General features: G+C 40.7%; 3 protein-coding genes and 1 long non-coding RNA gene across 6 annotated transcripts; 3 read left to right on the top strand and 1 right to left on the bottom strand.

The window, feature by feature from the left end:
* Positions 1–507: 507 nt before the first annotated feature.
* On the top strand, positions 508–21,512 carry LOC134186934 (CDP-diacylglycerol--inositol 3-phosphatidyltransferase-like). 2 transcript variants are annotated; one of them, XM_062655034.1, is made up of 7 exons: positions 508–620; positions 5,260–5,409; positions 5,476–5,515; positions 11,038–11,151; positions 11,289–11,373; positions 21,149–21,230; positions 21,299–21,512. In XM_062655034.1, the coding sequence occupies exons 1-7, from the start codon at positions 560–562 to the stop codon at positions 21,391–21,393; spliced, it is 627 nt and encodes a 208-aa protein (XP_062511018.1). In that variant the 5' UTR covers positions 508–559; the 3' UTR covers positions 21,394–21,512. The 2 variants fall into 2 exon arrangements, with proteins under 2 accessions (XP_062511018.1, XP_062511017.1); XM_062655033.1 differs by lacking the exons at positions 21,149–21,230; positions 21,299–21,512 and adding exons at positions 11,439–11,520; positions 11,595–12,010.
* On the top strand, positions 1,691–3,767 carry LOC134186936 (uncharacterized). Its single transcript, XR_009971028.1, has 3 exons — positions 1,691–2,835; positions 2,894–3,238; positions 3,302–3,767. It is a non-coding gene; the product is annotated as an uncharacterized LOC134186936 (long non-coding RNA).
* Positions 5,534–8,873, top strand: LOC134186933 (uncharacterized). Its single transcript, XM_062655032.1, has one exon. It carries the CDS (start codon positions 7,624–7,626, stop codon positions 8,431–8,433), a length of 810 nt encoding a protein of 269 aa, XP_062511016.1. The 5' UTR covers positions 5,534–7,623; the 3' UTR covers positions 8,434–8,873.
* On the bottom strand, positions 13,748–19,417 carry LOC134186932 (uncharacterized). 2 transcript variants are annotated; one of them, XM_062655030.1, is made up of 4 exons: positions 19,236–19,417; positions 14,528–15,475; positions 14,220–14,446; positions 13,748–14,155 (listed from the first exon to the last, which is right to left on the bottom strand). In XM_062655030.1, exons 1-4 carry the CDS (start codon positions 19,339–19,341, stop codon positions 13,961–13,963), a joined length of 1,476 nt encoding a protein of 491 aa, XP_062511014.1. In that variant the 5' UTR covers positions 19,342–19,417; the 3' UTR covers positions 13,748–13,960. The 2 variants fall into 2 exon arrangements, with proteins under 2 accessions (XP_062511014.1, XP_062511015.1); XM_062655031.1 differs by lacking the exon at positions 19,236–19,417 and adding an exon at positions 17,024–17,087.
* Positions 21,513–21,542: the final 30 nt, after the last annotated feature.

The raw sequence follows: 21,542 nt of genomic DNA, 5'->3' as shown, positions 1-21,542 counted from the left end.
CACTTTAAACTGTTTTACTCACTTGTACACTCTCAAACTCTTTAATTTTTGAGTTATTTTCAGTTACACTCATGTACACAAAAGTAATTTCACTAAAGAAATGAAGAAACACTAAAGTGCTAAACGGCTGCTAGCTTTGGTAGTCAATAAATCTGTTTATCTACCCACCTACATCCGGACATCCTGTCGGTGTATGGGATTGGTCATAATTGTGTTTACTGTTATGTGTACCTCTGATTAGCAAATGTGTGTATACTACATCAATCAAAATGCCAATATCAAGTTGACGCTTAAATTCTAAAATTATTGTGTTTACTTTGAGAAACTGAGAAACTAAATCTTTCTAAACAAATTTTAAAATTGTAATACAAAGAACCTATGGAATTAGTAGAGTGACGTTGAAGGTGGGACGTTTATTTCCGGCCACTTCACCACAGTAGTATTTCCGGCCACTTCACCACGGTATACAACCGCGACATCTGGCTACACTCCTACGTCACAGGACGTCAGTCGAGTATTGTCCACTGTGTGTTCTGTTTCACTGTTCTAACGCGGAGCGATGCTAGTGACATCTACAGAAGGCAAAGTGAATGTATTCTTATTTATACCGAATCTTGTCGGTAAGTGGAAGTACTAGTCTGAAGCACGTGTATATTGTTGTGCAATTTGAATGGTGCCGCATTGACCCGGGATCGTCTAGATAACCCCGTTCTCTAGGGTCTAGTGGTTGATCTAGAGTTTGTGGCGTTTGGCGCCGGTTGTTTCGCACAACTTTTGGACAGGAGTGGAGGGTAGATGCATTGCTCACTAGGACACCGAATTACGTGCAAATGCTGCTTCGAGTTCTTGAATTCTTGTGCTTAGAAATGTTGTGTATAGACATATATACACGGTGTCAGGTCTAGAGTTAGAGTTGAGCCCATAGGAATGGCCCATAGGTCAGACAACGGCAGGAAACGTACGTACAGGGAACGCTAAGCGTTGTGGGGAATAACGTCATAGCCTGACGCAATTGGTAATTGGGCGTGGGTGGGTGTGGATGGGCGGTGGCGTAAGGTATTTGGCGTCATTGTTTCACATCCGGAGTAGACTGGCCGACAGCCAGAGGATTGGAATTTTTAGTAAAACACTCTTGTTTACACACTTAGGTACAATGAGAGTTGAAAGGCGCCGCTAATTAGCAACATCTAATTACGTTTGTAAACATCATGACATCCGAGTTGTCGGACTTGGTCGTCTTTTCGTCTCTCTAGTTTGTCTAGTGGAGAGATAATTGGTCGCACAATAATTTAAAAAAACTCAGAAACTTGCTACTCTATCATAAATCAGTTTACTCAGTGAGGCGAACCTCACTGCTGATGATGTCAATTTCTTCTTCACGGAAAGGGCCTGTGCTTTGCCGACCTGCTACCTCGGATGCATAAAATTGCTGAACGGATCAGACTGAACGATAGACGGCACCTGATGATTCTTATGGTCTCAGTGTAGGTCTTCTTTGTTTTGATTGATATTAATTCAGCTATTCTCTTGTAAAAAATTGACGCTTCTTCCCCCATTCCACCAGTTGCTGCAAAAACTAGGGGAGTGAAAGTTGCATTCTCTATCTCCCTCACACGTTCGCCATATTCCCGTTTTTTCTCGTTTTCCTGAGTTTTGTAGGCTGATGCCAGAGAAGTAGATTGCATGTTTGAACGCGCGCGTCCGGGTAGAAAACATTTACATAAAAAAATGCACGTTGGGAATGCTGCCGTACTCCTCTAGCTGAAATGTCTAGGCGTGCGTGGTCATCATTAATGGCTGTTTTATGCTGGAAAGTTTCTCCGTCTAGGGGCTGCAACTGAAGTTCACTAGCGACACGCATGTTTCCGTGAGGAGGTCCGCCGTGATATCTCTTACTTCATTGTGGCGAAGTGTCGAGAAACCTCCTCTAGGGCAAATCATTGAATGGTCCACGTCCAACTTTTTCCCGCAGGAGCATCTGGACGGTACGTTGGGTAGGTGCCAACCATATCTCAAACATAGTGCATCCGGAAGTCTCCCCTCTAGAGGTGAAAGACGTGACTCTACTCCTCATAACACAAACCCATGATTCCCACGACTTTTCTGAGTTTTCACATCGACATCTGGACTAACTATGATTAGGCCAACAAGGGCGTTCACACCACTAGAGCCTGGTTCACAATACGACGCTGACGATGACGCTAGCGCGAGCGTCATATTGTGAACATGTCAACGTCGACGACGATCGTCGCAGCGTTCGTCCAGCGTTCTTGACGCTGGAGTTGACTCGAGTTCAACTCTAGCGTCGATTCCGAAAGTGTACCAACGTAACCGGAAACACGTGATTACTTTCTACAAATCAAAGAACAGTCCTATTAAATCCCGGATTTGGCATGGAGGGTCTAATCGATAGCGTGCGGAGTTAACCTTGTCTTTGGCGAGTGTATTTAAAAGAATACAAAGACCTGCCGCCTTCGTTGAAAGATTGGTCTGACCCACATTTGCCGTTGTTGAGATTCTCTAGCTCTACGCCTACGGCGACGAATGAGAAGTAGAAGAATTACAAGTTTTTCGTCCATCTATGATACACGCGTGGTGTCAAAATTAACGTGCTTTAGCATACGCTCAACGCTCGAGTATCCAGACAGGTGCTGACCAACGTCTCATGACGCTCACGGAAAAACATTGTGTAGACGATATTCGGGGGGGCGGAGCTTCTAGAGCATGCGCAATCTCGAGGGTAACGCGCACCTTTCGCCGATCTCGCTGTACACAAAGTCCACGTTTCCGGGTCTGCTTCTGAACCGTAGATCATCTTGCCGTTGACTAGGCTTTGTAAGTAAGTTCACTACTTACCATTTCGTGCATCTTGTGAGAGACTTTGTCTGCGTAGAGACGCGTAGGAAGACATTTCTTGAGTACGGCTTCTCGAGGGTAAGAGACTGCTGTTCAAGTTGAAGTCGCCTGATTCACACTCTGAACAGATACACGTGGAGTGGAAAGACGGACTACTCATTGCCTAGCGATGGAAGTTTTGTCAGATGAAGATTTTGTGGTAGGGGAACCCATTCGGGGTAACCGAACGTGACGCACTGTCACTGTCTGTGTGACTGAAACTAGGACTACTTTTTCCCCCGTCTAGCGAACCGCTTGAACTTTGGAACTGTGAAAATATGTATCTTGTCGAACTAGAGTCATGAAAAGTTTGTCTAGCCTATCCAACTCGTCATGGAAGGCGGTGAGCTCATGAGCTTACACATCACTTGATGTGCCTTGGCCTGATTCTTTGTTTGCTATACAGAGAAATTGTCTTGGCTGCTTTCAGTTGATCTCCACACTGTATCAAGTACATTTCTCTACACAAAACCCGTGTAAGACTTGATTTTATCATGAGAATGCCTTTCCTTGCAACTCAGACTCTGCAGATGCAAGGTCTTGCTCGAGAACTCTAATCTTGTTTTGAAGTTCCACTATTTCATTTGCTTCTTGTTCAATTATCGGACTTAAACCATCAGCGCCAGCGCCTCGGTGACATTTTTGACAACTAACATCTTCATCTTCAATTTTGAGATCACTACTTTAATTAATTAATTAGACACGTCTTGATCAACTACAGATGAGGTAGAACAGCCTCTGCTTTCTGATTTAGACGTTACAGCTATGGAATAGTGCGTGTGTGTTGTGTTACTCTAAACATAACTGTTGCTGGGACTTGTAGACTGGCAGTGCTAATTGTAAACAGACTACAGAGTAAGTGTACTGTGCTCTGATCCGCGTCAGTGTACTTATCGAGTGCAAGTTATCACAGTAAGAACTTCGACTTGGCCAATCACATCTAGACAGAAGCAAGATAGACTGCCCAGAAACAACGCGGAACGCCTACATGTCTGGTTATCCGAAATAGGTTCCCAGGTGGCATGATTTCACTCGCCAAAACTAATCCATCTCTAGGCAATGAGTAGCCTGTGCTTCCACTCCACGTATATCTGTTCAGAATGTGAATCAGGCGACTTCAGTTTGAACAGCAGTCTCCTAGCCTCGAGAAGCCGTACTCAAGAAATGGCTTCCTACGCGTCTCTACGCAGGCAAAGTCTCTCACAAGATGCACGAAATGGTAAGTAGTGAGCTTACTTACAAAGCCTAGTCAACGGCAAGATGATCTACGGTTCAGAAGCAGACCCGGAAACGCGGACTTTGTGTACAGCGAGATCGGCGAGCGTCCAGATTGCGCATGCTCTAGAAGCTCCGCCCCCCCCGATTATCGTCTCATCGTTAGCATCAGCGTCAGTGTCAACATCAGCGTCGTATTGTAAACTACTATGACTAGTAAGTCACGTGGGCACGTGAGTGTAACTAAAATTTTTTAGCCTTAACAGTTTTCATCCGCCACATCCGGCAAGAATTCGCGTTAATTGTCTTGACGAATCCATTGCTTTAGGTTTTTGAAGAGGGAAACATTTAGTTTGCTTTCTCTGGCAGCTCCTTTCAGGGACGGCAGGAGGTTGTCACATGTACAGGCACGCACGCAGTATACATCTGCCTGCGCTTCCGTATACGTCGTCATGTTGTTGCTGCATTTGTACGTTTAATTAACATACAACACTTCACTACAACATTCTAACCACATCAGAAACATCGGCGGCAAGCTGTTTTTGTATACTACCTCACGTGCCAAAGTCACGTGCAACCACAAACGCCACTAATGCGGTTGTAATACTACTCTTTACGGCGTTAGAATGGCGTTACACTAATCATGATTAGGACCGGTGTGAACGAGTGGCATTAGTGCACTAACGCCAAAGTACTATCATCATGACTACTAGTACGCCCAGTGTGAACACGCTCTAGGTCTAGGTAACGCTCGCGGTTGTGGGTTAGTCTCGCGTAGCCAGACCCTTTCCGTGAGACTAAAAGTTGTTCGTCTGGATCACATGACGAGAAACAATTAACTTAAAATTGTAAGTGTATTGCAACTTTCTGCAGGATCGCCATGGCAACTTTGTTTCCGGTCATGTGATCAAAACCTGCGCGATCACGCGCGTTAGTCCAGATTAAGGCAAAGATGGCCTAACATCGAGACTAACACGGTCCTAAAGATGTTTACTTAGCTTAGCTTGTCATCAGACTAAGCACGATTACGACTCTTATTACCAAACATAATAACATCATCAGTGTGATCAAACATAGAAATTTCATTTTCTGTGTATTTTTCCATAATTAGTTTGTACATGCACATGTACAGTTTGATTTACATTGTAGGATATGTGCGTCTCGTTTGTCTCTTTATTGCCCTGATGATTATGAACGGGCTGGTGGGAGATGAGAATCCTGGTTTAGCTGTAGCTTTCTATATGGCGTCTGTTCTACTGGATGAAGTGGATGGGATGGCTGCAAGGAAGTTCAAACAAGGTTGGTGCAGTTCAAGTTAAAATCACTTACATTAATTATTTCATGGTGCTTGCTATTTGTTGATAGAATCAAGACTTGGAGCAATGCTAGACTTGCTAACCGACAGGTACATGTAATAAAATGGACAGATTTGTGTGTGTGTGTGTGTGTGTGTGTGTGTGTGTGTGTGTGTGTGTGTGTGTGTGTGTGTGTGTGTGCGTGTGTACTTTCTGGTATTAACAAGAGTTATCTGGCTCGATCAGAATTCAACATAAATTAGTTATTATTTAATTATTAATATCAATGAAACAAAGTTCACACACTAATCGAATCATGTCCAGACAACAACACTTTTCATCGACTTTGTGCCCAAGCCATATTCACTTTTAAAAGTGTGTCAACAATACAGTGGGCCGTACACACTGTTACTTACGTTAAACTTCTTTATACGAAGGTAGAGAGCAAGGACTTGCACCATGACGTTAAGTTACTGCATGCCAGTGTACCTAAAGTCATAATGTGCTAGAATCCTCACTGATCAGGGAACTAAACTGCAGTCACTAGATAATTTGTAAATTGTGTACATGCTATGGTATGATGCTATCTATATGTAAATGTGTTGGCTCTAGCTCTAGCATCCATGTACACTACAAACTGTGAATCACTCTGCGCTAGCGTTTGACAAAACGAATCTGACCGCAAACGCTATGAAATGGAACGGACTGCTTTCCGTCACATATTGTGAACCCGGCTTTAGGATGGACATCACCGTAACGTCCGAATAAGACCGCGATCAATGCAAACAATGAAAACTGTTATGCATATCAACATACTGTTTTGTTGATGAAATCATGATCGTTGCAGGAGTTATGGCTTCTAACATAATCATTGTACAGCAAGTGGAAACTGGAATATCTAATTCTGATTCGGTAGATCTCTCATGAAACTTCCATGGAAAATTCAAACAAACAAACAAAAGAGGCTGCACCAGATAATCGCTGAAGTAAAGAAAGACAGCAGCAAATGCAAGCACACAACAATGCTGCATACATCCAAAAATAGACAGACAGACAGACAGACAGACAGACAGACAGACAGACACACACGCACACACACACACACACACACACACACACACACACAGACTGTTATATGAAACTTGCGCTACCAATAACAATCGCTAACTTTACAAAAGATTTACCGGTAAGTTAAAGACAAATGTTGTATCGATTTCTATTAGTATTGCTGTTTGAGAGACCAACCTACACATTTATACAGTAAAACCTTAAAAATGTTTGGGATAGTCGTAATTTATTTCCTAGAATGTGCAAGGTGAGATTTTTCCTTTCACAAGAAATACATTTCTTGCGTGAGGAATTCCTGCTACACCTGTATACTTAAATTTCAAAGGCTAATCAGCCAGCTTGGGCTGACAACCTCACCCAACAACAGCTCCGGCGCGATGGTATACGATCAAGCCCCTCATCTTGCGTTAGACCCAGTTTGAACTGTACAATACCTACAGACAATGTACAATCCAAGTCAATCGGAGTTGTCTAGAGATGCAATTGCTACGAGACCTGGTGGCACTCTCGAGAGACGTACAGCCTCCGATTGTCGTTGAAGACAGAATAGAACTTGAAAGTTATTCTCGCGCTGTAGACATGTGAACGCAAGGAGCGAGTCCGCAACACGGAAGGCAAAGTAATACCTGGCCATCTCTACTGCACTTTTGACTTGCTTTACTGGCTGACGGTGCACTGTATATAGCTATTTGCATTTTCTTCCGGTCCTCCTTTTTGTGAACGTACTCTTTCTTCCCGAGAAACCTCAGCGACATGGTGTCGAATAGGCTGTGGTCGATTAATTCCTTCTTCCATCTGAGCCTCATCGGGAGGTCTTTCCGTCTGATTCCGTTGCGCATTTTCCCTCTTTTCGAATCTGCCGTAGCTGCTGAGGCAAGCAGCTGTTGAACAGCAGTAGCAGAAGTATTGCTACATTGAAGTCTATAGAGCACAATGTCACATTATCACTTATGCTAATGAGGAAAACTCGAGTTGACCAATCATCCTAGCCCACGTGCTTTGTGTGTGTTTTTTAGTCATTCAACTCTAGAGTCGTATTTTAGGCAAAATATTGTGAACAAGATACGCATAGGACTCGATGCATTTCTAGATTGTCATTTATCACCTAGACGAATAGACTTCTGCAACATTAGAAAACTTGTTATCCGGGATGTTTTATGAAGGCGGGGCAAATATAACAATGAGTTGTGTTCTACTGAGTGCCGCTTCGTTTTCTTTCTTGACCAAGGTTTCTTATCAATATTTTGAGAAACGTTGCGCTGTATCTGCTTGTAATAGCGTCAATGATGTTCGTTCTTACGTTATTACGCGAACAGTGGAGCTAACTTTCAGTCTAGTGAACTTCGTCCATGCTCTCATTTCCACGCTGTGCAGTTCTTTCGTCCTATTTGCAATGAGAGGTTACAAATGGACTGACTTAACAATGGGACGAGAGAATCCGTTGATGGCATGGACTGTTGAGTTGGTATGTGGCTATTTGTTGGTAGAACTTCCGTTCCTTGCACTAGCCAAACGCAGACTTCCTTCTTCTGTATATGAAGAATTTCTTGAAGGATACGACGAGATGATGGTATTCCATGGAGTGGCTCTGTTTGGCCTCTTGTCAGTACTGTTGCTAGACAGAGGTTTTGTCATTGGCCTGTGGGTGATTTGGACAGAACTGACGTCAGTCTTCCTTGGGTTGGAAACGTTCTTTGAAGTGAGAGGATACAATATTTCTATGAAGAATGCATATGCTGTCCTGGCAGTTATTACTACACTAGCTTTCGTTTTGCAACGCTGTTTTCTTTTCATCTATTTGCTCTTGTTATGCTGGACTCAGTTCCATTGGCATGCCACCTTTGTGGTGCAATTTGTTATTCTCATTGTGGGAAGTGTGCTGAATGGTGTCTTCTCTGCTCAGCGCTGCTACTGGACAGTGGCATGGCTTTGGTCTACCTATGCAGTCAGACATAAATGAGTATGGTCAATATTTTCATAAAAGTATCATTTCAGGAAGAATGTTGACTAAGTGAGACTGTGACTGCCATGTGTTATGAGAGTACAGTGAGTGCTATTGCGCTGTATTCACATTTTATTACTAACTTGCAAATATATTGAAGCTCTTAACAAAATGACCAAGATGTGCCACCACCACCTTGGCAACCAAATATTAGCTACAAACAAGCTAGAAATACTTCTAGGAATGTTCCTGGTAGCTGTTGAAGCCAATTCTAGGTACGACACAAATTTGTTTGGCTTTCAAAACTTCCGAGACAATAGAATGCGTCTGGTTCTAAAGGTGTATCTCCTTCTTATAAATCAATCAAATGGTGTTATTTTAATGCCATAGCAAGGAACCAACAGTGCACGAAAAGTTATTGTTAATTTGGCCACAGCTATGGAGAATAATATCACTGAGACCCAGCCCCGTCTGTATTTATCAATATTTAAAAAACAAAAACTTTTTGTTTTTACCCAGACCTCCTACCCCACCCCGAAACTGAAACGGTCGATGCCCAGTTTTCAATCTGTGTGATGTCACCTAGCTATATAAAATCTTAGAGACGGTGCCTTTATCGACAGTATATACTAGCTCACCATCTCGTTCTTTGCACGGGCAGATTAGATATTAATATTACTAATGGTTAGTAAGTTTCTGGAATCAGGCAAATTGTTAGTTACTGAGTATACCTTTTTATGAGCAAATTATAGCAGAAAGTATCTAAAAATGCGTTTGATGGTTGGAGAGGCAGAAAGGGTGTAGCCAGGTCACGTTCAGTTTTGTATAGAAAGATCTTTGTAGATCTCCATAGTCTCCACTGTAGCGTTGGTTATCATCCCTATGCAACAAAAGTTCAAGTTACAGCACAAACCAATTACACTATAACTTATGCCCTTGTCAGTGCAACCCCGGGCCAGACCACGTGGAGGACAAGGCAAATACTGGCTTAAAAATTGGTTGAGACAGTCTCAACCTGCATGGAGCCCCCCCCTCGCTCCGGTAGTATTTGAATGTTATATGTTATGTCCTGCTAGATGTTTTCAGCATAGCCCTCTGATTGAGGAATTGATACATCACCAGCTGCTGCAGCCGCCATGCGTAATACGCTCTACCTTGTTTTGTCTGTTACTGTGTCATAAGTATTGTCTACCTACCTTGTCATGCATTGTTCTCGTGTTCTATCTGTTTTAGTTATTGGTCATTAATGTTTATCTAATTCATGTGTGCATGATCAAAAGAGGTGTCTTGGCAAAGTACTCATTTGTTAAACACATATAGAGATTGCCATTGATGGGCTGAAATGAATCTCTACATGATATCTAGGAGTGGCACCAACAATTTGCACTCATTCAACTGGGCAGGTTTTGTAGCCATGCAAAGCCACAGTCTGAGATACTATGCACTGCTTTTACTCTCATTTTCAGATGGGTATGCAAAGACACAGTCTGAGATACCCTGGACTGCATGCACAGTCATCCCTTGAGCTGGGCATATGCAAGCTAGGCCACAGTGTGAGATACCATACACTGCTCACACTCATATATTCAAGCGGGCATGCCCTGCACTGCTTTTGCATATACATGTATATTCAACTCAATATGCTGCAGTGCTTTCATATTCATATTCATCTGCCCTTGTATGCCTGCACTGTTTCATACGTACCTATCTTCAGCTGGGCATGCCATGCACTGCTTTCGTATTCATATTCAGTTGGGCAGAACTTACAGCCATACAAAGCCACAACCTGAGATTCTATGCAGTGCTTTCGCAGTCAAACTCAAGCTGGGTGGGCAATTAAACCACAGACTGAGATACCATGCAGTGCTTTCACAGTCAATATCTCAGCTGCGCTAAGCAACCAAAGCCACAACAAGAAGGGCAATCCACAACCCGAGATAGTGGTGCTTCACACTCAACCTCCTCTAAGATAAAACATCAAGATCTGTTCTAACTATAGACTGAGGAGGAGGCGGTTGCTTAATTAATTAATTAATAATTAATATAAAATATTGCAGGGCTAGTTAGACCAGGAAAGTAGTCTAAGACATAGCGGCCCACCATTTGTTGATGGGGAGAACACTGCTAACCCTGGTACAGTCGCTGTTAAACTGCCCTTGCATCATGGGTGGTGTGGCCATGGATGCCGGTAGGGAATATAAAGATTAATAAAGAAGGATTATCATCTTGTTGACAGCACTTTCTGGTAAACTATGTTTTTCGGTTTGCCTTCTTTTGCTAAGAAAGTTTGTCTGGAGGCAACTCTAGAAATGCCAACGTAAAGCTGTCCATGGCTAAAGGGTGGCTCGTGTACAGTTCGTGTACGGCATGAGGGCGGGGTTAAGGTCTGACCACGCGATACTAGGCACATACATGGCTCTGGACACATAGTAACATGTTCTGAAAATAAGAACCTCACCATTGTATACGTGCATGGAAATACCGTACTTTAGTTTTTTAGTTTTGCAGTGTAAAGAAGCTAGCATGAACTTACAAAATGGTCCTAGGCTATTGAACTTAATTATTACATTTGGTGCTGGATTCTGGTCTACGTATGTGGTTGTTGAGTTTGTTTTTTGACAGATGTGGTACTATATGTCTGTTCATGACACTGACTCACTGCTACCCTGTTTTAACCATGCTGTTCCAAGTCCTAGCAACGGTTGATATCTTCAGCCACTGGTTTCTTGCTTTCAGGTGAGAACGTACACACCAGTGCATGCTGGATGTGCATACATGCTTGTCTAGAGTTTGTACATTTGTATTACTTAATTGTTTGTATTCATTCCATGGTGTAGTAGATCTAAAGTATGACTGCTGTTGTCTTTATACAGCTCAGTACTAGCCAATAAATCGAGTCATAAGACAGTTAACAAATATGACGTGAACATTCTTCTCTGGGTGTACTACAACAATTCCGTAAGAATCTTTACATCATAAGTTACTCAAACGGCTTGTCTGTTATGTTCTATGTCTTTATTTAGTTATTCCTAAGTTGCATGAACATCGGACACGAGAGCTTTTTATTGCTGTTATACATGCTCAACTTTAGTTCAGGACCAACAAGTACACATGATTTTCAAGATTAGATTGTGACTGTAACACATTGATATAACTTTTTGTGGTTGTTATCTATACAGTTGGTCTTTTTGGGTTGGGAATTTGGTACTTGTTAGCCTGTCTTCTTCTACCAATTGCTGTTGTGAAGCAAGTTGTTCATATCATGCAACTGAAATATGCTGCAAGTCAAATCGCAGCAATAGACATTCTGGAGAGAGAGAAAATGTCAACTGATTCTAAGCTTTCATAGCTGCCTAGATGTTTAGTATTAATTAAATGAGTTTATGTACATTTTGCAACCAGTGATTATATGTAGCTACTAGTACTACACTGTATGAATGCAAAAACTTGTTGAATTTGTTACTTTGATTTTGAATACGTTTTTGTTGCATAGCTTGTAATTTTCTTATAATTTACGTATGCTGCAAGAAATCTAAGATTGAGACTACAATTACAACGAACTCGGTATTCGCTGAGACTCGTGCCCGGTTGCTTTACCACGTGCGCTAGCTGTCACGTGTGCATTTTGCCGTCGCCGCTTATCCGGGTATCAACCAAGACAAGTCCTCAGAGAAAGTTTCCAGCCTCTCTGGTTCGACAGATGGACTTGGCTACAATTCTGTCCGTGCGCAAACATTGCTGCCACCAAGCCAGTAAGTGGCCTAACTAGATACTACATGATGGCATGGATCATACGTCGTTTAAATGGCTATCATGTGAGACCACTAATAGCACTTTTAATAGTAAAACTTATTTATTTTAATAGTAAAACTTATTTATTTTAATAGTAAAACTTATTTATTTTAATAGCAAAACTTATTTATTTTAATAGCAAAACTTATTTATTTTAATAGTAAAACTTATTTATTTTAATAGTAAAACTTATTTATTTTAATAGCAAAACTTATTTATTTTAATAGTAAAACTTATTTATTTTAATAGTAAAACTTATTTATTTTAATAGTAAAACTTATTTATTTTAATAGTAAAACTTATTTATTTTAATAGTAAAACTTATTTATTTTAATAGCAAAACTTATTTATTTTAATAGCAAAACTTATTTATTTTAATAGCAAAACTTATTTATTTTAATAGCAAAACTTATTTATTTTAATAGCAAAACTTATTTATTTTAATAGCAAAACTTATTTATTTTAATAGCAAAACTTATTTATTTTAATAGTAAAACTTATTTATTTTAATAGTAAAACTTATTTATTTTAATAGTAAAACTTATTTATTTTAATAGTAAAACTTATTTATTTTAATAGTAAAACTTATTTATTTTAATAGTAAAACTTATTTATTTTAATAGCAAAACTTATTTATTTTAATAGCAAAACTTATTTATTTTAATAGCAAAACTTATTTATTTTAATAGCAAAACTTATTTATTTTAATAGCAAAACTTATTTATTTTAATAGCAAAACTTAGTTATTTTAATAGCAAAACTTAGTTATTTTAATAGCAAAACTTATTTATTTTAATAGCAAAACTTATTTATTTTAATAGCAAAACTTATTTATTTTAATAGCAAAACTTATTTATTTTAATAGCAAAACTTATTTATTTTAATAGCAAAACTTATTTATTTTAATAGTAAAACTTATTTTAATAGTAAGACTTATTTATTTTAATAGTAAATAATAATTTTTAGTTTACTTTGCTGTTTACATGCCAGTGTACAAGTTACTACAACCCGTATGTATTTGGCCAGGCCATAGCCTTACTACCTATAAACCATACTAGACAGTAGACGGTTTTATGATGCTAAAATCAGTGTGTTGTGTCGTAATGTGTTTTTAAACATACTTATGCCTATATTGTTCTTGTGAAGCAGCTCAAAGAAAGATGAGGCACTTAGTTTTTGCCAAACATTTACCAGCAGGGCTCTAAGTTGATTAACAAAGTCTTACTGGAGACCCATTTGGACATTGTCGCTACCAATCTGCCTGAGCTTTCAAAGCATATGACCTCCAGTCTGCTATCAACTACTACCTTCCACAAATGTAGTGAGTGAGAGATCTGGGATCCACCAGACGCACGAGAGGTTGAATGACTTTGCATGTGCATAAAAACTTTAGTGAAACAGGAAACAAGTTTGTACGTTCTTCAGGCTTCGGCGCGCTACGTTTGCAAATGTCTGTTTAGCAGATAGAAGGAGCTAGAAGACTGTACGAATAAAGGATCCCACATTAAGAATGCACAATGAGCACGTTGATTTACTGACAAATTTATTGTGGCTGTGCTACGTATGGCACCATTTATCACTTTAGTTCAACTCACTTTTAAGCAAAGTCGTAGACGTAGGCTCTACCAGTTAAGCGGTTGTCCTCCAGTCACCTATCCTTTACGATGATATGGGATTTAAACCCGAAAACTACAGCCCCTTACCCTAGTCATGCATCCCACTTAGAAGTGCTTGTCTCACTCTTGTTCAGTGTCTACTGGCAAGCATTGTTATTAGCCAGTTCTTCTTTGTACCACTGCAGAGCTTCCCGAGCTATTGTTACGGGTACATCCCCAAATCCTTCAGTCACTTTGAGGTCACCTATATAGCGGTTCTTATCTGAGCCGATGTCGACGCTAACCGTTATTTGTACAATCTGGCCAGTCGCTGTGTTGTATGATATCAGAATCTGTAGAACAGATAAGTTATCTAAGGATAAAACTTGCAATCAGAGTGAACAAAGAAGGTATAACCTTTGTTATGTTGTACCATGGTCTGGATGGTATAGGCATTCTATTGTAATACGAGATAAAATCCAATAGCCAACAAAATTCTTTTACTATTTCTGCTAGTTGCTGACTAAGCAAAGCGACTTGTTCTCGGCACATTTCGCGGATTTTGTTAAATGCCTTTTTTTGGGCTTTGTATGAAGAGACAGCAGCCTTGTTCTTCCTTGTTAGGGTCTGAAGTTTGGGACAAACTACAACGGCAAAGCAGTGTGTGTACATGTAGACAGTCAATAATATAAATGAGCCAAGCTGAAAATGATTTCAAGACTTACCTCGAGTTGGATTGCAGGATGCTTTGCATTCTGGACGTTTGATGTACCTCTTGCAGGATTCCTTTGGTTTTTCCTGCAGGTCATCACATGTTGGTTCTTCAGGTAGAGTCAACTTGTTGACATCCCTTTCCCATTTTCCACCAGTGTTTGGAATGTCTGGAACTTTTATATCGCCCATGCCCTTAATGATCTCACCCACAGCTGTAATGACGTCACCCACATCTTTAGTGACGTCACCCGCGATCGTAAAGGCCTCGCCCACATCTTTAACGATGTCGCCCCCATCTGGAATGAGGTCGCCAATGTCTTTGATGCCGTCGCCCACGTCTGTAAGGATGTTCCCCAGGAGGGTAATGCCGTCGCCCACGTCTATAATGATGTCGCCCACGACTGTAATGACATCGCCCACATCATTCAGGTCTGGAATGAGGTCGTCCAGATCTGGAAAGATGTTGCCCACGTCTGGAATAACATTGCCAAGACCAGGAAGGATATCGGTGAAGAAATGATCTATTCCTGCCCAACTGGTATCGATAATGTTACCTATAGTGTCTGCCGAGTCATCAAAGAAGTCTTCAGCTGGATACAATACGTCAGATGTTATTGCATCAACGCTTTGGCCAAACTTTTCCTTGGCTAGTAGTTCAATTATTGCAAATATGTTTGGCTTGGGACACACAGTTTCTGCCCTGCGTTTGCACTCTTGAGACACGCACTGAGGACATCGCTTTTCTATCCTGTCAGTGCAGTCTTTTGACGTGGCATTCATGTCAACAGTAAGCTCCAGAACCCTCTGTATCGCAGCCTTTGTTCTATTTTTTGCTGCTTCAAGTAGAACCTTGTTTGCCAAAACTTTGGAGAGCTCATTTGTGTTGAACATCTTTAGGTCTCTGGTACGATTTTTGATCAGAGGAAACACATAATTACGACTTCCCAGGAGCATATAAGCTATGAAAACAAAATAAGAAGTAAGATTTGTAGTTATACTGGCAAGACTAAATATACTGTAGTATGTTGTAGGGGAGTACTCTATGTGTGTTGTTGTTGCATTGTGTTGAGTTAGCAGTAGGTACTCAGAGTACTAAATATGCCAGTGTAGAGTGAATAGTGTCAGAACAGTGGGATTGTGGCAACATTTCAGGTGGCACTAGCTGAGCAGTTCAAAGATTAGCTGGATAGGTGGAATTTCTGGATCAAGTGCTTTGAGAGGTTTTACTTGGTTTCAGGCTACTCTGAGGAGGAGGAATCAATGCAGACAGCCACACTGGTATACTCAATGGGTATGAGAGCAGAGGATATCTTAGCATTTACACTTTGACAGAAGGAGAACGCAAGGGGCAAGGGGTACGACTTCCTGTAACTCGTGCATCAGAAAGCTTGACCAAGTGAGTCTGCGAAGATCGATGTAGGAAACTACCATTCGCAGACATCTCTCCACCCATAATACCTGTTATGTCTAGTGTAGAGACAATGCACATGTAAACACCTTGATGCTCTCTTCAAACTATCCAAATGGAACATGCCCCAGAAAGCTACATTTGAAGGTGCTAAGACAAATGTTCTACCGAAGTTAGTAAGCGATCAGGAGATGACTGTACCAGATGCAGGAAGAAGCCATCACAGCTTGCTTGAGCAATGTTACAATCTTATTATTCATGTTGATACCGTGACAATTTGCAAAGCCGTTTGCTCTAACTAAGCCCAGGAGGAGCTCATACCGCTAATGAAACAAGTCAAGATGGAGCTAGAGGGAATGCTGCAGCAAAAGCATTACTTTTAGAGTGGATGAGTTTACAGAGTGGCGTGCTTCTATGACTGCTGTGCTTAAACCCAATGGAAATGTTTGCATTTGTGTGGACTTGAGTAAATTGAACGAGATTGTACAGAGACAGCCTCACGTACTATTTTTTGTAGAGCATACTTTGGCTCAACTGCATGGTGTGAAAATTTTCAGGAAGCTAGATGCAAACAGCAAGCTTTGGCAAATTCTTTGTCAAAAGACTGCAAAGCTGACAACCCTTCATTACACCATTTAGAAGATTCTATTTTAACAACCTACTCTTTGGAATTACATGGTACCTGAGCTGTTTCAATAGAGTGACAGGGCAGGTATAGAACATCTTGATGGTCTATGTGTAATGGTACATATTAATCTTAGAAGACCTCTAACTGTTCAATTGAAGAAAGTGCACAAGAGACTTCAAAACTCATGGAGCTGGCCCTTTATTTAATGCAGTCTTGCCTTACCAACAAGATCTGGTCCAGGGGTAATAGTAAATACGAAAGATGCTGGGACAGCTCCAGTGGTAGCCTCGTCCCCAGACTCTCTCGCGCTTGGAATTGGCATGCGGGCACCGGACAAGACTAGCACGAGAGAGTCTGTGGACGAGACTACTCCAGTGGAACTATAAGGCAATCACTTGCAGTTGATATACAGCTTGTGTGTTGTCACCTTGCGGTGGTACAGGAAAGGACTCAGGAGGACGATTGACATACCTCACTGATGTAGGTGGAAGAGGAGAGACTGAAGGAGCACACAACTTCTTTCAACCGATTCTTCAACAGTCTATCATAGACATATGCTTAGCGTAATGAATTCAGAACAATGGACTTATTTGACACCTACAATATTCAGTACTAATTGGCCAACAACATTAATAGGTGTTGGTCACATGTAAGGTGGGTGTGATCGACACTAATGTAAAGGGCATCTGAGTAGACAAGGCTGGTGTGTTGTAAATTTACTTGCCACATGGGGCAGGCAAACTATAGCTGGCACTTTTCCACTGATGTTTTTACTTGCCTGGCAGGCAGACACGCATCAATTTGAGCTCTGGACAAGGAATGCTTGGACATGGGATTATTGTCAACGCTGTCATTCAAGTAGATCAAAGATGCCTTGATCAAACATTTTGTCCTTATTACACGTACATTGTATTTCTCTTGCAGTTCATATGTTGATGCTTCTTCCTATGGATTGGGAGCAGTCTTAGTGCAAAACAAGAGGATGGAGGCCTCCACTAGCTGAGCATAATGATCTGCCAGAGGAAGTACTGCAACAGATAATCTGATTAACAATGGACAAAATACTGACTTTGTCTGTTCACAGCCGAAGTAATTCTGTGTCAAAGGATGGTTTTCGAAACATACTTTCAAAGGAGAGCTAAAGAAGTATTTGTCTATTGCTTCAGAACTAACAGTAGATGGGTTACTATTGAGATACCATGTTGTGTGGAGTCAGACATGCTGGAGAGACTGCATTTGGATCACTTGGGAATCCATAGGTGCAGAAAGAGAGCAAGCAAAGTACTCACTGAGTCAGTGTGCTGTCCTGGATCGTCAACTGAGTTGAAGAATATGGTAGAACAATGCAACAACTGTACAATGGAATAGGAAACAACCCCATTATCAAGTAGTTAAAACCCTTCTGAGCTACGTATTGATGGACTCTGGTTAGAACTACCATGGCATTGGGTTACCAGAAGAGCAAGAAGGAGATTTATGCCAAATGACATTGGACAAAACCCTATACCACTACTTCGTACTGGAGCATTATGTTTGCCTGGTTTAGCGACAAAAAAGAGTAGAGACAAGTGAGCAAACATGTCTAGCTAGACTACACACTCATGTCTCAGGTAAAAACATTATCAGGATCAATTAGAAGAAGCCAGGACTGAGGTAATTGTCAGCAGCTTTTCCTCAATGGAGAGAAGAGCTACTGGAACCAGACCAGACATCCAGGAGAGACCAGATGAATGATGGAACAGTATAGAGCGCTGCAGGAGAACTTTAGCTCAGAGAAAAGCCCTATGAAGACTGGTCAGTAGAAGATTGACTTGTAGCACTCAAACAGTTATTCTCCACAGCACCTAGATCTGAGAGAGAGAGACTTGTTGAGAAAGGGTAGTTACTGCAAGTCTATAAGACTGTAATTGGCGAACGAAGTGAGCCTCTCTCTTGTCATGTCAATTGAGGTCGAGATATATTATATTTATATATTTATATGCATACGCCAGCACTTGTCCTATGGATTTACGACAAAACGGAAAGATGGATCGACAAAATGACATGCCAGATGAGTGCAATTTTGACTCTGTAACATATGCGCTAAAAATTGAATCAAGGGTCCCCTTTCGAGGGGTCGACTCAATTACAATATCTTGGCAATAAGAGTGAAATGACTCTTGATTTGCTCCCGTACGCGACTAATAGGAAATAACATTGACGCGTGACAAAAGGAATTGAAAGAAAAAGCTAGAAGAAGAGAAAAGTCTGTTTCTGAGTTTCCTTGCATTAGTTTGACAGAAATTATTGCTATGCAACTATTGTTACACAACTGCCGACCATTGTTATGCGACTAGCTAAGTAAACGAGTGAGACGATTGAAGCGTGATTGAAGAATTGAAGACAACGAGAAGAAGAGCAACTGAAAGTCTGTTTCCTGACTTTCAGCGTTTGTTTGACAGAAACTATTGTTACGTAACACAACCATTGTTACGCTAATAGGTAAAGACAGAACACCATCGCTCGCCAAACACAATGCTAACCGAGCATTTACTAGTTAACTCAGGCAGTATGACAGTCACATTTGTGTGTATAAGGTAGCAGTAGTTACTCTGAGTACTAAGTATACCAGCATAGAACAATTAAATACAACAAGATTTAGTAAAACAGGAACAACAAACCCTTTCACACACTACCAGCTTACATTTGACTTTTGATCCAGGAAGTGGAAAGTGTCTCACTGTTGCTGTTGACAAATGGCAGAGTACATGTAGTAGGACAAAACAAAAAGATACGACAAAACTTCTCATTGTATTCTCACAGTTCCAAGTTCCAAGTACGTAAGCCTTATCAAACCACGATAGAATTGTTGCGAAGAGTCTCAGGGGTGCCTATCTGGCGCCAAGCCAATTTTGCAGCACCAATATTGTAATGCTTTGGCACGCCCATTATCGATTATCATGCGCAGTAGAGGTATGTCAATATGTCAAAGTGAAGAACGATTGATTTCTACTGGTCAGGAAAAATAGGTCTGGTGACTCTGGTCCTGAGATGCAGACAGTGGCTGTCATTCTTACCAGTCATACTTTATCAGTATGCATGGGAGTGTCCCATTGAGTCATCGTAGGCACAACGCCAAGTACATTTTTGGGATTATAATATCATCTTTTCCAGCGGTTATCTGTTAGACTCTGGCAATTCAATGCCAAACTTATTTTAGATAGATTGGCACTAGCCAATGTAGACTACCTGGTATGGTGCATGGGAGTTAGTTTAGTCCGCTCTGTTGGAGGGGTAATCAAGTACAGTGCATTGATTACATTATTGTGATTAGTAAGCAGCATGATGTATATATAATATATTATTAAATTATTAATATCAATGAAACAAAGATTACACATTAAACAAATTATGTCCAGACAAGCCAGTCTCATTGTGCTCAAGCCATAGTCAACAATACATTGGCCATAGGTAACTGTTAAATTTCTTTTTATGAAGGCAGAGCTTGGACTTGCACCATGACATTAATTCATGGTGTTGTTTCTTACTGCATGCCAGTGTACGTAAAGTCATATTAGAATCATCAGAGAATGAAATTTCAGTCAATAGATAATTTGTAAATTGTGTACATGCTATAGCATCATATGTATATTAAAATGTTGGCTCACAGCAGCATCTAGCTCTGCACAGCACTATCGATAAGCACGCACCTTTGATTGATTAATTAATATAGTGATACTGTATTTTGCGCATATTGCAATAATAAGGCTCTTATTACAACGTTGTGGTACAATGTGCCTTTACAGTGTGGTTAGGGAATAGGGTACAAGCCATTCGCTGAAGGATTACAGACAAAGGAAGACATTCTGATGACCATATTTCTGATTCTAATTTGGTTGCTTTGTCTACAGCTAAATTTTTAGTGACATCATGCAGTTACACATGCTGTAAACTTTCATCACAACTGTAGCTCTATCAGTGATGTCTTGTCTTTTTTTGTCTTCAATCTTCCAGGGAATCCACGGCTTCTACTCTATTCCACAACCACACTGTACAAAGGTACATAGTACCAACACGTTCTAATAGAAGCCGTGTCGTTGTATACGTGGAAATACGGTAGTTTTGTAGTGTAAAGGAGCTAGCATGAACTTACAAAATGATTTTAGGCTATTGAACTTATTACATTTTGTGCGTGATTGTGGTCTACATACATGGTCTGTATGTGGTTGTTGCATGAGTTTATTTTTTGACAGATTTGGTACCAAATGTCTGTTTATTACAGACTCACTGCTACCCTGCTTTAACCATGCTGTTCCAAGTTCTCACGACGGTTGATATCTTCAGCCACTGGTTACTTGCTTACAGGTGGGAACACATCAGTGCATGTGACGTGCATGCTTGTCTAGAGTTTGTACATTTGTATTGCTTGTATCTATTCCATGGTGTAGTAGATCTAAAGTATGACTGCTGTTGCCTCTGTACAGCTCAGTACTATAAGACAGTTAACAAATACGATGTGAACATCCTTCTCTGAGTGTACTACAACAATTCAGTAAGAATCTTTACATCATAAGTTACTCAAACGGCGTGTCTGTTATGTTCTATGTCTTTATTTAGTTATTCCTAAGTTGCATGAACATCGGACACGAGAGCTTTTTACTGCTGTTATACATGCTCAACTTTAGTTCAGGACCAACAAGTACATATGATTTTCAAGATTAGATTGTGTGTCACATTGAGATAACTTTTTTGTGGTTGTTACTGCAGTTGGTATTTTTGGGTTGGGAATTTGGAACTTGTTAGCCTGTCTTCTTCTACTGATTGCTATTGTGAAGCAAGTCATTCATATCATGCAGCAATAGACAGTCTGGAAATGTCAACTGACTTCTAAGCTTTCATAGCTGCGTATACGTTTAGTATTAAATGAGCATCTACATACTATAGTAGAATATTACATCAACAACAGACCTGGCAACGATCATGCATCACGTGACCCGTAACATACGGGCTA

The sequence above is a fragment of the Corticium candelabrum genome, chromosome 11 (assembly GCF_963422355.1).
Source record: "Corticium candelabrum chromosome 11, ooCorCand1.1, whole genome shotgun sequence".
Classification (NCBI taxonomy): Eukaryota; Metazoa; Porifera; class Homoscleromorpha; order Homosclerophorida; family Plakinidae; genus Corticium; species Corticium candelabrum.
This window is presented reverse-complemented; position numbering and strand designations above follow the sequence as displayed.

Bases quoted from the DNA above. Each gene is read 5' to 3' on its own strand.
- LOC134186932 (XM_062655030.1), bottom strand. From the start codon at position 19,341: ATGAGAAGTTTTGTCGTATCTTTTTGTTTTGTCCTACTACATGTACTC. The intron at 15,476-19,235 runs GTAAGCTGGTAG...TTGTTTTCATAG, and splicing joins TCCTGGATCAAAAGTCAAAT to CTTATATGCTCCTGGGAAGT. The intron at 14,447-14,527 runs GTAAGTCTTGAA...TTGCCGTTGTAG, and splicing joins ATCCTGCAATCCAACTCGAG to TTTGTCCCAAACTTCAGACC.
- LOC134186934 (XM_062655033.1), top strand. From the start codon at position 560: ATGCTAGTGACATCTACAGAAGGCAAAGTGAATGTATTCTTATTTATA. The intron at 5,516-11,037 runs GTACATGTAATA...GTTTTTTGACAG, and splicing joins CTAGACTTGCTAACCGACAG to ATGTGGTACTATATGTCTGT. The intron at 11,374-11,438 runs GTAAGAATCTTT...GTCTTTATTTAG, and splicing joins GGGTGTACTACAACAATTCC to TTATTCCTAAGTTGCATGAA.
- LOC134186933 (XM_062655032.1), top strand. From the start codon at position 7,624: ATGTTTTATGAAGGCGGGGCAAATATAACAATGAGTTGTGTTCTACTG.